General features: G+C 37.7%; 2 protein-coding genes across 5 annotated transcripts; one reads left to right on the forward strand and one right to left on the reverse strand.

Moving 5' to 3' along the window:
- The first annotated feature begins 572 nt into the window (after positions 1-572).
- On the forward strand, positions 573-12,085 carry LOC123313481 (somatostatin receptor type 2-like). 2 transcript variants are annotated; one of them, XM_044898388.1, is made up of 5 exons: positions 573-725; positions 9,276-9,896; positions 9,984-10,260; positions 10,369-10,578; positions 11,204-12,085. In XM_044898388.1, the coding sequence occupies exons 2-5, from the start codon at positions 9,311-9,313 to the stop codon at positions 11,406-11,408; spliced, it is 1,278 nt and encodes a 425-aa protein (XP_044754323.1). In that variant the 5' UTR covers positions 573-725; positions 9,276-9,310; the 3' UTR covers positions 11,409-12,085. The 2 variants fall into 2 exon arrangements, with proteins under 2 accessions (XP_044754323.1, XP_044754324.1); XM_044898389.1 differs by having other exon boundaries at positions 11,216-12,085.
- A 482-nt stretch (positions 12,086-12,567) lies between these two features.
- Positions 12,568-15,804, reverse strand: LOC123313480. Of its 3 annotated transcripts, none has more exons than XM_044898387.1 (10): positions 15,676-15,804; positions 14,675-14,976; positions 14,389-14,620; positions 14,184-14,339; positions 13,844-14,126; positions 13,726-13,790; positions 13,474-13,667; positions 13,011-13,343; positions 12,752-12,894; positions 12,568-12,696 (listed from the first exon to the last, which is right to left on the reverse strand). In XM_044898387.1, the coding sequence occupies exons 2-10, from the start codon at positions 14,800-14,802 to the stop codon at positions 12,611-12,613; spliced, it is 1,620 nt and encodes a 539-aa protein (XP_044754322.1). In that variant the 5' UTR covers positions 14,803-14,976; positions 15,676-15,804; the 3' UTR covers positions 12,568-12,610. The 3 variants fall into 3 exon arrangements, with proteins under 3 accessions (XP_044754322.1, XP_044754321.1, XP_044754320.1); XM_044898386.1 differs by having other exon boundaries at positions 15,627-15,736; XM_044898385.1 differs by lacking the exon at positions 15,676-15,804 and adding an exon at positions 15,055-15,289.
- Position 15,805: the final 1 nt, after the last annotated feature.

The raw sequence follows: 15,805 nt of genomic DNA on the forward strand, positions 1-15,805 counted from the left end.
TATGGCTTTGGTGGATTGGGAAGCAACGATTTTTTTGAAACGAAGGGAGCTGAGCTAGGGAGGTTAGCAGAAATTAATTAGAATTAAGTTTTCCGAGCAATACAGAGATGTTTCAGATGAATTTAAGGCTTCATCAGGCTGAATACGCTGACTTCTTTCCTTGGTCGTCCTTGTATGATACCTAAGCTCTCACATTATCACTTCAGTGACAGCACAGACCTTTGAACACCACGAGTCCCATCTTCAAGGCTGTAAAACGATAGTTACTCGCCAACCAGAAACATAAACAACGATTAGTCAGGCAAGCACTGGAGATTGGTTGACCAGCATCTTAGATACTAAGACTCGAAGTCTCTTCTTGGTCTGCTAGGTCTTGCTCAACTATAAAACCCAATTCAGACCAGGACCGGATGTTCAAGGAATCTTATGCATGCCCACATAGCCGATGTACATTTGGAAAGCCTCTTTATTTTTTCCAGTTGAGTTTGCTATCCAGAATGACCCCCTTATGATATTTGCTGGAAACGTACTTCAGGAAGATTTTAGCGTCAAATCTAGACAAATATTCGTGAATTAAAGTTATACATCCATAGTGGGGCGTTTGGTGATTGATGTAGCGAGGGGTGGAAAAGAACTCGTAAATTCTTGTCAGGTGTTCGTGCAAGAACCAACATGTGTTACATCCGCCAGCGAGAGAGGATCTAGGGGTGAAACCGAACATATAGGTAAGAACCCTGAGGTGACGTAATAAACGGAATTTTTTTGTGATAGATCACCTATTTCGTATCACTGGAAGGGTTTTCTGAAGTTTGTAAGGATATAAATCAAAAGGGAACGTCTTCCTTCGAGAGAATGGTGGTATAGCTCGGTGAGAAATGAAATGATATTTTTCATGCGGTATGAGAATATGGGTCCATTTATATTCTGTGTATGAAATGGCATGCAGGATTTTATAAAACGATGTTGTAAACGTCGCGGTTGTATTCGTAAGGGCTTTCATACTATCAAATTAATTGGGGAATTTTAGCCACCAGCAATTCATCCAGGATGAGAAAGGGAAGAAAGGAATTCTGTAGATGTCAATTATTGAGATAATGAGAAATATATACGAGCACCTATATCGTGAAGTTTTCTCTCTCGATGTGTTCTGAAAAACCAATTCTTTTTCACATGTTCATTAGAAATTCTTTGATGTAGGAATGTCAATCTTCTAAAGCATAAAACCAATCATATTCCATCCGATTCTGATCAGAGACTCCCCTAGAATCTGACAAGGTGTTAATCTCGAATCCGATGTATTTTCGTGAATCCACCACGACCTCATTACCCCTGCCGATATTTGCCCTTCGATCGTTCAACCCCCGAAGTAGGCCTGCTCCCAATTCGACGCGTCGTTAACCCAGGATATCGAAGAAATTAATTTCTTTCCGTCCCGACGCCCTGCGCCGTCTTTCACGGCGCTAAGCCTACCTGACGGCCTCCCCTCTAGAGATTGTGTTGATTTGGATTTCGATTAATCCGGTACCGCTAAATAAACGGCCGGAATTTGCATGACAGGCCGAAGGAAATTGAGTTACGCGTATCTTTCTAATTTTAATTTTTTTTTATTTCGGAGGAATTACGAATGGGGGTGTCAATCTCGAGTTTGGAAACGTATCAGGGAAATTGGAGAGGGTGGTTCTGATCTCTGATGATTTGTTGTAAGGTACAGGGGCTTTAGATTTCTACAGAGTGCGACAGAGACGATTTACGAAAGGTGAAAGTTGGAGAAAAACGGTTTTATTCGACCACAGCATATATTTCAACATTAACATCCACTACGATGTTGTTTCAAGGTCCGGTAGTATCCCACATCAAATGTCATAGGCAAGTTCTCGAAGAACAACTCCTCTAGTAATAAATCTCGAAATTTCATAGAGCTCAATGCAATGATGGTTCCAGGAGTGATTCTGTGGTGGGGACATAATTTTATATTTGAAATTCTACCATGGCCCCCTCACTGAAACCACCCTTGAGTTAGACGGAATGGAATCGAAAGCATTTCAGTAGTTAACCCTCACGAAGCAACTGATTACTTTCCACTTCGCTCCCTAACGTCAGACAAATTGCAGAAATTCCATATTATACGGTTAATTCAAACGCTTCTCCATAACAACGAGTGATGATATCAGAGAACTAAGTTATCAAACGAAATTATGCAGCGTTAGATATGGAAGTATTGCTGGATGCAAGCAGCTAGTTAAGGGGGTGGTGTATTCAACCGATTGTACGAAGTTCATACGTTGTAGCTTTATTTCCTCAAAGGGGAACTTTCGCATTCGAACAAGCTGATTACGACAGCGCATCCCATTCGCGAATTTCACAGTCGGGAATTCACAGGAAAGTTTCGACAAAAGGATATTGTAAATTGTTTCGGCAAGCGATCCACAACTCGTTTGTGTTAAGGTTACCGCCTTCGTTCGGTGTTTCTAATAATCAAGGTTGTCGAATAAGCAGAATTCATGGACTCAAAGTCACCAAGACTAATAATCACCCAGACTGAAAGTCACCCAGACTAAAAGTCACCCAGACTAAAAGTCACCCAGGCTAAAAGTCACCCAGACTAAAAGTCACCCAGACTAAAAGTCACCCAGGCTAAAAGTCACCCAGACTAAAAGTCACCCAGACTAAAAGTCACCTAGACTAAAAGTCACCCAGACCAAAAGTCACCCAGACTAAAAGTCGCCTAGATTAAAATTCATTCAGCTCAGACTCAAACACAGCTGAGCCCCTTGGCTGGTTTCTGGACTGGTCGCAAACCAGTGCGGTTCAAGTAGGAGGAATTCTTCGAGTTTCTCTGCTTGAATGTAGGCAGTATCGATTACAGAATGAATAGAATTCAAACCCCCAGTATTGCCAGTTTACGACTATATGCCGCTCGTAAACTGAATTTGGCATCGCCAGTAAACTGTTTTATGCCTTTAATTAAGAAAGCATCCAACAGACATGTCAGCCCTGATTTTAACGATGGAATTTATGGGCCTCTCGTTATGTCCTATGGAAGCAACATTGCTCGAAAGCCTGATTTCGGAAATTCAGTGCGTGCAGCTTGAAGGCCAAGCAGTTTTAAGAAGAAATTCAGGTGACCTGAGTATTCCATGTAAAGAAAGGTTCAACCTTATTTGAACACATTGATTCCATATTTTTTCAAAGATTCCTCTATGAATACAGCTCTAATATTTACATACTCAAAGCAAAGGACACCCTGTTTACTTGACGAAATTAATATTTTCCTTTCTTTTCCTTCACCATCAACGAAGAACCTTCTGACTGTTTGTGACAACTTAACCTAGAGCGGAAAAGTTAAAACATCCTTTCAGTGCGTACGATGGTATATCTGGGAGATAACTTTCCGGAAAACATATCAGGCTAATACGGTTTTTATCTGAACAAAAGGCAGGGGGGATTCTTTCAACGTTCGAACAACAGTTTGTAACGTATAATGGATATATCGCTGAGAGATTTCCCCTAAAATTCCTGGTTTATTTTGATATCGTATCGTTTTATGTCCCAAGAGAAGAAATTTCCGGTAAAGTGAGGTTGGTGGGTCGTTGAACAAATATCTGAAGTTGGGGGTGATATGATTTGATGTGATTTTTTTCTTGAATCCCTCCGGTTTTTTTATTTCCTCGTTTGTGTAATATGTGATCGAGACTTTTTATGGCTTCTTTTGATAAGGAGAAAGAACCTTTGAGCGGTTTCTAAAACTAGTTTTGTTGAAAATCATATAATTTGGTCTACTGACTTCAAATTTGGATTTATTCATGGGAATTTCTCCAACCTTCTGTTTGTAAATAGCATCACATCTTTCTAATCAACCATAATTGTTCCTTGTTAATGTTGCCGAATATTTCTTTCGATATTCATCGTCAATATCTCGAAAAACTTCTCCAAAGTATGGCACCATTCCTTAATTTTATTCTTCTTCATTTTGTGGTTAGTCCACAATCGTTCAGGTAAGAATCTTTGAAATAAGTGAATTTCAGTCTTCATAAAAACTAACTTGATTTGCCATCTGAAATTTCCGAAGTCACATATTGCGTCAATATAAAATGACATTTACCTGATAGGTACTCGATCGTTTAACTGAAAATTTCCTTCGAAGAAAGGGTGAAAATAACAAATTTAATATCAATTTGTCCACATTTCCTGCATTTTTGGAAAGACGATTTCCTTTATAACATTTCTTCAACGAAAAAAGTGGTTTTCGATTGAATAAGGGGGTTAAAAGATTGAAAATCTCTCAAAAAAATAGCTCAGAAACTCTTCTAGATTCCGACTAGAATTTGGGACACCCTGTACATCAAGTCAAGGATTAACCCTTCAAATCTTTGTACCTATGTACACAAGTAAGTATGGACCCTCTTTCCAAACATTGTACTTTGAAATGATAAATGGAGTCTTGCGAATATCCGGACAAGACCAAACGTGAAATTCGATTCCACTCGGTCGTCTGACCGACATTTATGTAGTCTCCATCGATATTCCGCGGCAAGTTTCCCGTGATTTATGGCACTATAACAAAACGATACCAGTCCTATTTATGCCCTCCCATATTTCATCAATTCCATTAGTGCGGCCTCTCTCTCTCATCAGAATAAATCCCGATACAGCCCTGATACTGAGCCGGCAACCCCCTAAATTTCAAGGGCGAACGTCGAACCGCAGCCCCGCCATTTCCATTCACTTCTAGGTCGTTCAATTTGTTATTTTTCCGGACATAACCGGCAGCTCCGGATCGCTTTCACTTCCACGTCAAAACGGGGCGGAAAACCGGAAATCACGAGAATTCGGAATTATTGCGTGGGGCGTATTTTTACAACGTTCAGGATAGTCCCCGGAGATGACGGGGAGATGGAAAATCATATCCTACACCCACTTAAACTCACCGCTTCAACTACATATTTCAAATCAAACATTTCTGTGGTATAGGAAATTGTAGCTACAAGATAGAGTTCCAGGAGAAGAAAAATCAAAAGAGAATTGCTCCGGAGAAATCTTCCGACGTTGGAACAATCCAAAATCTCCTTGGGAACTTCAATACTGCGAGATCTTAGAAGTATCTGGAACTTAGCAACCCCCCTTTAGATTTATATAGAAATCTCCCATTCAAATTGACGTGTTATCAGAAAATTAATGATGTTGATTACCCTCGTAGGTGGGTTAATTCATTGATATCCTGAATCAATGTTTTTCTGGTGAAGCCCTGTTTCATCTTCCTGGATATGTCAACACTCGAAATATTAGGAAAGGTAGCAGTAAAAAAACAGAAATTGATTACTTCAAACAACATTTTACTCCAGAACTTTACAAAGAAGAAATTATCTTGCCTTTCACAGCTGAATTTTGATGAATTATTCAATGTACAAGATTTAGCCAAAGCACACAGCTGCAGAAACCTTAACTAGGTACTATAAAAAATGTTTTTCAGGATTCCATATCAATTTCCTACAAAATCGTGGGACCTTAAACCGTGGCTTGTCCTACAGCTTCATTTTAAGAACTCTATTTTCCAAATGCCTCTTTCTGATTTGGACCAACTGAGGACTAGAACCATTAAAAAATTCATCAAATTAACGATGATTCTTTTCATTTTTTCCATAGCCCAATTGACAACGAATTGTTTAAACACATCCTATGTACTAGACAACAATTTTCCTCCTTTTACTATCCACAAAAAGGATAATACTTTCCTACTCTAGTAGTTTCTTAGGCCAATATCGTTTTCAATGAACCCATTCAGCTCCTGCCTAGTCATTCATCAGAGGTCGTCCTTCAATTAGGTTCCAATGAACAGAACTTGATTGCAAATATCCGGTTTTTGCCTGGCTGTTTACTACATCAATAGGGATGAATCCCTGTGAATAAATTAGCTATCACTCTCACTATCGGCCTACTTCCAAGGAAAAGTTTTAGCTTTCTTCACAGTTTGATTGTTTGCAAAAGTTAAGTTCCCATTTTTAACTCAGTGCAAATTTGACTTTAACTCTCATTTATATTTCTACACGAAAAATAAATGTTTTAGGACACCCACATTGTTGTCGCATCTTTAGTAAACAACCTGTATATCCACAGTTTTTCAGTGAAAGAAACTTTTTCGTGCCCCTAATATTTCTTTTCACCGTGATGATGTTGCGCGTTTTGATTAATTTAAGTCGATTTGGGTCTCCGCACGAAGTTTCACGTGATGTTCCATCCCAGCATCCCCTTTCCACGAAAGAATAATAATAAGTAATACAAGAGGATCGCCCATCATCGTCGTATCTCCCGGGGATGGAGAAATAATGGCCCTTTACCGTAAAAAATATGCACTCCACTGATTTCTCCGAGAAAACAACGATGATTGATTACGCTTCCAAAGTGTCCCTAATTCCTGCGATCCACATTTTGATGCGAGGAATTCTTAGTCGGAACTTTCATAAATCTTCTTCATTAATCCTACTTAGTCCTGGATTTCGGGGATTCTCGGGGGGTGAGACGGAAACAGAGCGCCCCAGCAGGGGCCTGAAACTCGATGTTGTCGATGTTATAACCGTAGAAAAATGAAGATCAGGTTATCTCAACTCTAGGCAGGATGTAGGTAAATGAATAGTTCCGAAAAAATTTAAGAGTTGAGTTCTTGCCAAAAAATAGAGTGGGTTTTTTCTGAGCAGTCCCTAAAGATGGCACCTGAAAAGCAATTTTTTTTCTTAGAAACCAGAAAACCCCTTCAATTTTCACGAAAATTTAGAGCCTGTATGTCAGTAGTCATGAAAATAAGTTAATTCCACTAACATGATCCTCTGATCAACCTGACAAATCTAATTTACGCAGAAGCTGGAAACCTCTCGAAACTAATTATTACGCCCTGTTTTCTCGTCCGGAACGAGGCCTTTTTCACCCTTTGGGGCAGCCACAATCAGATGTCAACTTTCAGACTGTTTGCCAGTTTGACGGACCGTCAATAACGCGGGACGTCATGAAAATCACATCCCTTTGAAGAGCATGCCTGCCAATATCCGTTTCCTGTGATTGATTCCGTACAGGGGGAGAAGCGAGTTCCAATTTTTTTTGTTTGTACTGAGGGGGTTGATGGAATTTTCGTAACACGCTATGACTTCTAGGGTACGGGTCAAAGACAGGATAGTATCTCATTTTTTGGTATATTTACAGAGATTCGATTACTTTTCGAAAAAGTGAATGTAGGAGTATAAATAGTATTACCAACAGACTTTTCCAAGGGGAGATAAGGGGATTTTCTGAAACAATTTTGGTCTACCCTAATCTAATCCAAATAAACATCTTCATTGGATCGTTTTCTTGGAATTTTCCCATTTTCCTCTGCTGAGAAAGCTCAATTCCATACGTTAATCATTCTGAGTTATTCCATTTAATTCCAATTTTTTTGGGGAGGGAGAATTCATGCAAATAGCTTGACGAAAAACCATTTCTTTTCCACTTTCATGAATATTTAAATGGACTCGTATAAAATAGGTCTGGCGACATATTGTGTTGTTGCTTCGGCAACGTCAAAAATGAGCTATTTTAGCAAATGGATGTGCGGTGCAATGAAAAGAATATTAAAGAATGAAACATTGTCGTATTGTTCACATATACGAATAGAGTATGGTTATTTCCAGATTTTAGTCCGGTTTATTACTGAAAATGAACCAAAACGTGCTGTAGGGGTTATGCTAAAAAAACAAATGGAATTTCTGACAAGGAATATTTCAAGTGTCAAGGTGGTTATATCAATACAAGGTTGATGTCAACTGCCTCTGGTGTGGATTTATATCCACACGATGATAGTCTCTGGATAGACTCTCATCTCCAAAAATCGTGTGAATCCTCCCAATCAGATTGAAAGCATTATCATCAATCTCAACACAGTTTCTGTCGAACAAAACTCGCGAAAAGCATCGACATCTTTCGATATTCTCATAGCCAAACTCCCAATTCATTGAAAAGAGGGCAAAGAGGGTCCCTTCAAATATTGACATAGTGTCCGTAATTTCAATTAGGTTTGCTAATCCATATTGATTACATTATCGGAGAGGAATAATAGAAGGGTTATCAACCAGTCCGTTCAATAAGGATTTCACTTTGATGGTAAACAAGGGGTTGATGCTCGATAAGGAGAATCTAGAGTTTTCGATCATTTTTTGTGGATGATGTGATTAAATAGTAGAAGGAACCAAGAGGCAGAATTGGTATTCATTTTCATTTCGTTTTCAGGTTTTACACTGTGAGAGCTGTAATATTTTTCAAAAATCTAAATAGGACAAGAAAAAGCCTGGTTTTCCTGTACCCACAAATTTCTAGAGAGTTATATGAGTATTTTTGTGTGGAAAATTCAAAAAGATCGTTCTTGGAAATAATGTACCGGGCATAGATTCTAAACAATTCAGGGCAGCGTGAATTCTTCAACTTTACATCTCCCTCCCTCATATTCCCAAACTCTTACAATGAATTCCAAACCATAAATTTCAGAAATGTAGACCCCACCAAGTTCCAACAAGAACAATGGAAATGTGCGTAAAGTATAAAAAAATTTTACGCTCGAAAACAGAGGTCTCTTTTGAGTCCTCGTAACATGCAGACCCTTGAAAATTAATCGCCAAAATTTTCCACTTTCTGAACGACTCATCCCCCGCGATTCTACACGAACAAAAGGAGTACGCCGAACCCTAATTAGCGAATCTGTCATTTTCCGACTTTCAAATCTCAAAAGAAACGACATCAAATTAATTCAACGCCCCCGTGAAAATTAACAGGGATCGGGATCATCGGATTTTCGAAGGGAAAATGTAATATGCCGTAAATTTTTCCGAACGAATTAAATACGTACGGCATTTCATTGGGAGAACACTGCAAACACATATTATGTAAAACAGGCAGGTGATATATTTTCAGATATGTTTACGGGCAACGTTACTGCAGAAAGGGGTGTATGACCCATATAAATAATTCCAGCCGTGCAAACTTGTCAAATTGCCACGGTGGATTTGAATAAATTCCGTGCAGAGAATGATTAAAAACCCGCGTTATCGAACTCGTATTTTGACTGCGGGAAATCTTGCGATTTATTCAGATAACTTTGTGGAAATGGCCATAAGGGGTAAAGTGATTTAGTTGGGCCAGCCTGTATAACTCAACAATCAATTCAAAAGGTTCGTCCCTTCCCCAAATGGCCGCTAAAAGGACAATTTATGATCCAGAATATGAACTAAATCTATAATCCAACTTTCTTCTTCCAGATTCTGAAGATGTCACCCTGAATTCCCGCCAGAAAATGAATACAACAGCCTACTTGAACTTTTCGACCGCCGTCCCCGACGGCTACGGTCAACCCCCAAGCCTAACAATGATCCAATGGATACAGATATTCATATTCGCAGTGGTGTGCATAGTTGGCCTGGTGGGTAACACACTGGTCATCTACGTGGTCGTCAGGTTCTCCAAAATGCAGACGGTGACCAACATGTACATCGTCAATTTGGCGATAGCAGACGAGTGCTTCCTTATCGGCATCCCCTTTCTGCTGGTCACCATGATAAACAGGGGATGGATATTCGGGAAGTTCGCCTGCAAGGCCTACATGATCTCCACGAGCATCAACCAGTTCACCAGCTCCTTGTTGCTCAGCATCATGAGCGGAGACCGTTACATCGCAGTGTGCCATCCTATCTCATCTACGAGATGGCGGACGCCCACGATATCCGGCACGGTCTCGGTGCTGGCCTGGACCTTCAGCATCCTGTTGATGCTGCCCATAATTCAGCACGCGACCATCTTCCACCACACGAACACGGTGTCTTGCGTCATCAACTGGGATTCTGAGGTGCAGAATGAGTCCTATGTCAACCGCACATTGCAAGGTGAGGCCCTGCTGCGTTTTCAAATCAGAGACAAAAGATATTATCCTGTCTGGATTGCTGTGAACCAATGAGCTCCGTTTTTTCTAGGTGAATCTGAGGGTCCAAAGGGTGGAGAGATGTTCATAATTTATACCTTCTTCTGCAGCTTCGCCATACCGCTTGTAATGACCGGCGTGTTCTACTGCCTCGTCGTCAAAAAATTGGAAACTGTAGGACCTAAGAATAAATCGAAGGAGAAGAAGAAGTCGCACAGGAAGGTGACGAGACTTGTTCTCACGGTGGTGGCGGTCTACGTCTGCTGCTGGCTCCCCTACTGGGTGATGCAGCTGACCAGTTTGGCCCAATCGAACAACGGAAATGATAAGTGAGTAAATCAAACTGACAAGTCGATGTGTGTTTCAAAATTTAATCGTAGAAAACTATTGTATAATTGAGTTTTTAGTGTACTAATCGAATACTCTTTTACTTCCAGCTTCTTCATCACTCTTCATTTGTTAGTTGGCTGCCTGAGCTACTCGAACTCGGCAATGAACCCAATATTGTACGCCTTCTTGAGCGACAACTTCAAGAAAAGCTTCTTGAAGGCATGTACTTGCGTTGCTGGGAGGGAAATCAATGCTACTCTCCATTTAGAGAACAGTGTCTTTCCCAGAAAGAACAAACAAGGATCCGCTCGATTCAGGTAGGAGGCTGTGAAGGATTGTCAGGGACGGCAGTGTCGGCATTGCCGACCCCATGAGTAGGAGTCGAATAATTTTCCCTTCAATTGGCAGAGTCAGACTGAAAGTATTCATTACTAATTCTCTGTTTCTTGAGAATCTACCCCTAAAAATTCTTAACTCGCTTCGGGATCAATGCTTAAAGAACATACGTTGTGTCAATTTGAAAAAAGGACCACCTTTAATACCTCGTTCCCCGTGCATAATCATAAAAAATTCAAAGGAAGTAAGCTTTGGATCTTAGGGGAGCATATTTTAATAAACCTGTGAGCACGATGACACCAACCGCTAAAATCTTAAATTGGAAGGGTAGTTGATGAGTATCACCTTGTTTTTTGAAAGAAATTCGACTACCTTTCCAAAAATTCCGTACAATTAGTCTTTAGTTAGTACTTCCGAAAAAAAAGAGTAGAATAGTAAAATAACAAGAGTCATTTTTCACTATAAAAGATTTTAAAGATGTTATTCATTGTTTTAAAGACAAAAATAGACCTATTTTATCACAAAATATGGATCATTCATCAAACATTCCAATTCATATCTTTCTAAAGGTGTTGTTCGCATACATACAACTTTATTGATTTGTAGTTTTTCTTCAAGACCTACTAGGGCAACGTCTATAAACCCAAACAACGAAGAAGAGAATGATGTGGGACTGTTGGTGAGTAAAGGAGACGCATCAACCTCAGCTATGACGATGACTTCAAGAACAAACATCGCCTCTATCGAGGACAACAACGTTAAGTGTAGAAACGGGACGACTTCACTAATAGTACCGCCAACTACACTATAGTGGGTTTAAAGTGTATTTCCAGGTCAATTGTGGACAATTTTCTCGTGTGAAATTCATCTATATTTGTTCCCTGAAGAATTAACGCTGGGAAAATAACGTGTACCTTTTTGTAATTTTGGATTTCGTAATGGAGAAAATATTTGTATAAATGATATAAAACAGGGTATTTTAAATAATGTCCAAGTGAAGGTAGAAATTTTTGTCAAGATATGTGATGTATCTTAAGTATCATTTTATCTTCCCATAGGTCTAGAACCCTTCATCATATTTATTTCAAACACTGATAATTGTAAAAAAAAATAATCATTGCTCTATCCCTTTAGAGAGAAACTAGTTGCGTTTGAAATTGAATTACATCAAGTCCCCATAGAAATTTTTCTGGTGATGTTTCGACCTAATCATATCACAAAGAATACATTCAACATTTTTTTTGTCCACATTTCTTTTATGTTAAAAGTAAAAGCGTTACACTGAGCATGTGAATGATTCTAAGTGTATTCTCAATTTTTTTCAATTAATTCGAGCTGGATCATGTTTTCAAGAGATGTTTGAGTGTGCAAGTTGATGTAATAGAAATTATAATCTTCATCTGGAAAATTTTGTTTGAGCCCAACAAAATATTTCAGATCAAAGAATTCACTTATTTTTTCACAATGAAAACGACTTTCGATTGTGAAGTTTTAACGAAAAATGTAAGCTCTTTCCAATCATACTTACTGGTAATTCTACAAAGATTTTTCATTGAAAGTTATTCGTTAGGTAGGAATAAAACACAAACTGATAAACAGATATGTATTTTCGTTGTGAAGATTGAAAAACGCAGCAATTACAATTAGTTGTACATAGGTTTTTATGGATTTATGTTGAAATCTGTGATATTAACACTATTGTTGAAGTGTAGGTATATTTATATGTATAATATTCACAAAGATCAGCATGATAAGGTTGCACCAAAAAAAAAAATGAATTAACAAATGAAAACATCTAAATACATCAATGTATCAATGTATTTTAAAAAGACTAGATGAAATTTAATATGGCTAATTTTTAGGATCAATGTATATCTATTGTATAAATAAACATTTATCAAAAAACTCAACACTTTATTCATTGGAATTTTTGAAAATTCCGTAAAACATGCTCTCAAATGAAACCAATCAATAATTTTATTACTTATAGCTTTAACATTAACCTAATTTTATTTATAGAAAACCGAACTTGGTCATTCTGAAAATTGCAACGTAATAACTATTTTTTACTTCTGGATTTTCCTTTGAACCTTCGTTATCTGCAATTTTTTTATCATTAAACGAAGTTTAATAAATAGGTGAAAAGTAACTCACTTTGCATGAGAGCATCATCACAAATACATTTGGGGAAAATTGGACTCTTCGATATAAGGATGGAACAAGTTGATTCATCCTTGTGAATTTTGTTGCTATGGAGTTTGAATTTAGTTTCATAAATTTTTTTCACTGGACATTGACTGGAAAATTTAAAGAAAATTCAGGTAAGAGACGAATTGATCTTTCTATTAAAAAAAAAGAATTTCTAGTCTTCATAATGCTGATATCATTCTGAAACTGAGAAATAAACACTCACTCTTTGAAAAGCTCTTCATTTCTGGAATCCAAATCGCAAGTTATGCTGACTATCCTCGGAGTCAAAGGTTCAGGATAACCAATACTGCCTTTGTTAAATATGAATTTCTGATATACTTCATTGCTGATCCTACTGAAGTTATAATCAGAGAGCTTTACGGATTTCTTCAGGTTATTCGTTGTGAATATAACATACTCGGAAGCATCGTGAAGTTTGCACAGCAGTGCCAATTTTTCTTTATTGAAAGTTGTATCAGTCAGAGCGAAATACTTGGGTTGGTTCGGAGCAATAGATTTCCTTCTTACCTCTGGCACTTTGACCTTGCAATACTTGCTAAAAGTGAAAGTTTTATTGGAAAAAATTGCATTGAACTTCAAGGTATGATAACTCCGCCAGCTTGAATATTTTATATAGGCGATTCCGTCAAAAATGAAACACATATAATGAAATAATCAAATTATACCTCCAAATCTTCTCCAAGCCGACTTGATGCAGAGGATTATGGAAACTGATGATGGAGAGATGATCATTTTTCAATTTTTCGCACCCAATAGCGATCAGGAATTTGAGGGATTCGGCAAGCGTTAAGTTCACCATGTAATCTTCAATGTCAAGATCTTTCACTAATTCTACCGCTCTATCTCTGTCTACCAAATTCTAAAAGCACTCAAAATATATTCAATGGATTGACTAACTAGATCTCGACTCATCTCACCTCTATTTTAGCTATCCTGAAGAAAGTCGAGAGGGAATTCTTCAAATCTATCAAATCCTTACACCCTAAAAGCATCTCTTTAAGTACATGTTAATTTATTCCGAGCGTTACTACATACGAATAAGTATGGACCATAACCTATCTAAAATTGTAAGTTCCCGGAAGTCATCTAACACTAGTTCCAAAGAATTATTCTTCCTCCTTTTGATGGGATTAGTGCATAAATTATGGATTTTCTCTGCAAGTTCAGAGGCCCCTAAGTTGTTGTTTGAAATAACAGTACTCCCAATTTGTAACGCTTTTTCATCATCCAGAATCTTTATGAAGGTTTCTAAATGTTTCAGTTCATCCCATAAGAAACGAAGATAAGAGTTAGGATGGCCAGATACAACCTGCATTTTCTATCCAACAAATTTGTCAATAAACTGATAAGCAAAGAATGAAAATGATATACATACCAATTGCATACTTATTTCAGCGCAATTCGGTTCATCTTCTTGAGGCTTATTCCAGCACGTCTCCAAAATCATAGATGCAAAATTTTCGTTAATATTCACGTTTTCCTTCATTTCTGATCCATAGATATTATAAATTCTCTTGAATGTATATTCTACCTGAAAGAATAGGGGCTTAAAACTGAATAGAATGAAAATGAGAACTTACAGAGGCTCGTGGTTGATTCATAATAATTCCCTTCAATATATCCCATTTTAGGGAATCACTCTCCATTGACGAGACAGCATATGTATGAACACAGTAGCTTGTGACAAAATCTGCTGTGTTTTGGGCTCCTAGGACCACCATTTTCTGTTCATTTTTCACTTGACTGTCTTCACTTTTTACTATGCAGAATGTTGGTATACCCACAGAGTTATATTTTTCTGCTAATAGAGTACTGTGAAAATCAATTCTATAAACCATATTTTACACTTCCAGTACTGCAACTCACCGAGCTAACTGTTCATTTAGAGGATAATGATACTCCTCTGTTGTAGGCTCAACAAGATTACGACACTCTTGTTTTGGGGATTTACCTACAACTTCGAGACTATTATCATCTAAATCTATTCGTAACATACCCTCCCCAACTATCTCTTCTTTAGGCTGTTGTTTGCTTTTACGTTGAATGAATTCATGAATGTTTTCTACTGACTGAGAATCAAGTTCAAAGGTTTTCTCTTCCTCTGGTGCATTTTCTTCGAAGCTCTCCTCTTTTTCACTTTTACGATTAGGGGTTGATCTCAGTGGACTCTGAAAAATGTGTGACATAAAACCAATTACTGAATGAAAACAATACAACAAATAGTATTTATTTCCAATATTCCTTACTTTGCAAATAACTATTCTAGATTTGATATCTTCTCTAAAGAATTCCCGAATATACGAAGGAAATTCCTGTTCTAATTCCACCGTTTCAATCATGTCACAAACTTGTAATCTTCACTTCATTAACTAAACGCATGTGTATAAAAATTATGAACAAATTATGAAATGAAAAGCTACTTTTTTCAAATTTATACTTGTTTTTGGTAACGTATCAAACCACAGAATACAATTGACTTGACAAATAGACGTTAAGCCACCTTCAGACGCGAGATTTTTCCACTAAACCAGAGATAACCAGAGATATATCTCTATTTAAGAGATATATAGAAGATATACCTTCTATATCTCTGATATAACCAGAGACTATCTGGAAATAACAAATTATCAAAATCACATCAGTTTGCTTTGATTTGCTGTGCTTCCCGTTCATAATGATTAAAAAAATAGTTTATAGGTTAGTGAAATATTAATGCTGATGTAGAAGCCCTAGAAAATTCCTACGATGCCTGCAATTTTCTTCACATATTTCATCGATAGGGACGATATGATGAATACCTACTTAATTATACACCTACCGTTATAAGACATAGATTACATTCTATCATTCATAATGAGAAAAATTACCTCACTTTTTTTCTAGTCCAATACGGAAATTCTCTATCGAACTTTGTTCGAACCACATGACTCATCCTTATCTCTGAGTGTAATCCGCTATTTTAGTTTCCGCAACTAATCATTAGTAAACAATAGAGTA

This window comes from Coccinella septempunctata, chromosome 5, assembly GCF_907165205.1.
Source record: "Coccinella septempunctata chromosome 5, icCocSept1.1, whole genome shotgun sequence".
In the NCBI taxonomy this organism is placed as follows: domain Eukaryota; kingdom Metazoa; phylum Arthropoda; class Insecta; order Coleoptera; family Coccinellidae; genus Coccinella; species Coccinella septempunctata.

Bases quoted from the DNA above. Each gene is read 5' to 3' on its own strand.
- LOC123313481 (XM_044898388.1), top strand. From the start codon at position 9,311: ATGAATACAACAGCCTACTTGAACTTTTCGACCGCCGTCCCCGACGGC. The intron at 9,897-9,983 runs GTGAGGCCCTGC...CGTTTTTTCTAG, and splicing joins TGTCAACCGCACATTGCAAG to GTGAATCTGAGGGTCCAAAG. The intron at 10,261-10,368 runs GTGAGTAAATCA...TTTTACTTCCAG, and splicing joins TCGAACAACGGAAATGATAA to CTTCTTCATCACTCTTCATT.
- LOC123313480 (XM_044898385.1), bottom strand. From the start codon at position 15,147: ATGATTGAAACGGTGGAATTAGAACAGGAATTTCCTTCGTATATTCGG. The intron at 13,344-13,473 runs GTATAATTTGAT...TTTCACTTTTAG, and splicing joins GGCTTGGAGAAGATTTGGAG to CAAGTATTGCAAGGTCAAAG. The intron at 12,895-13,010 runs GTGAGTGTTTAT...TAAATTTTCCAG, and splicing joins AATGAAGAGCTTTTCAAAGA to TCAATGTCCAGTGAAAAAAA.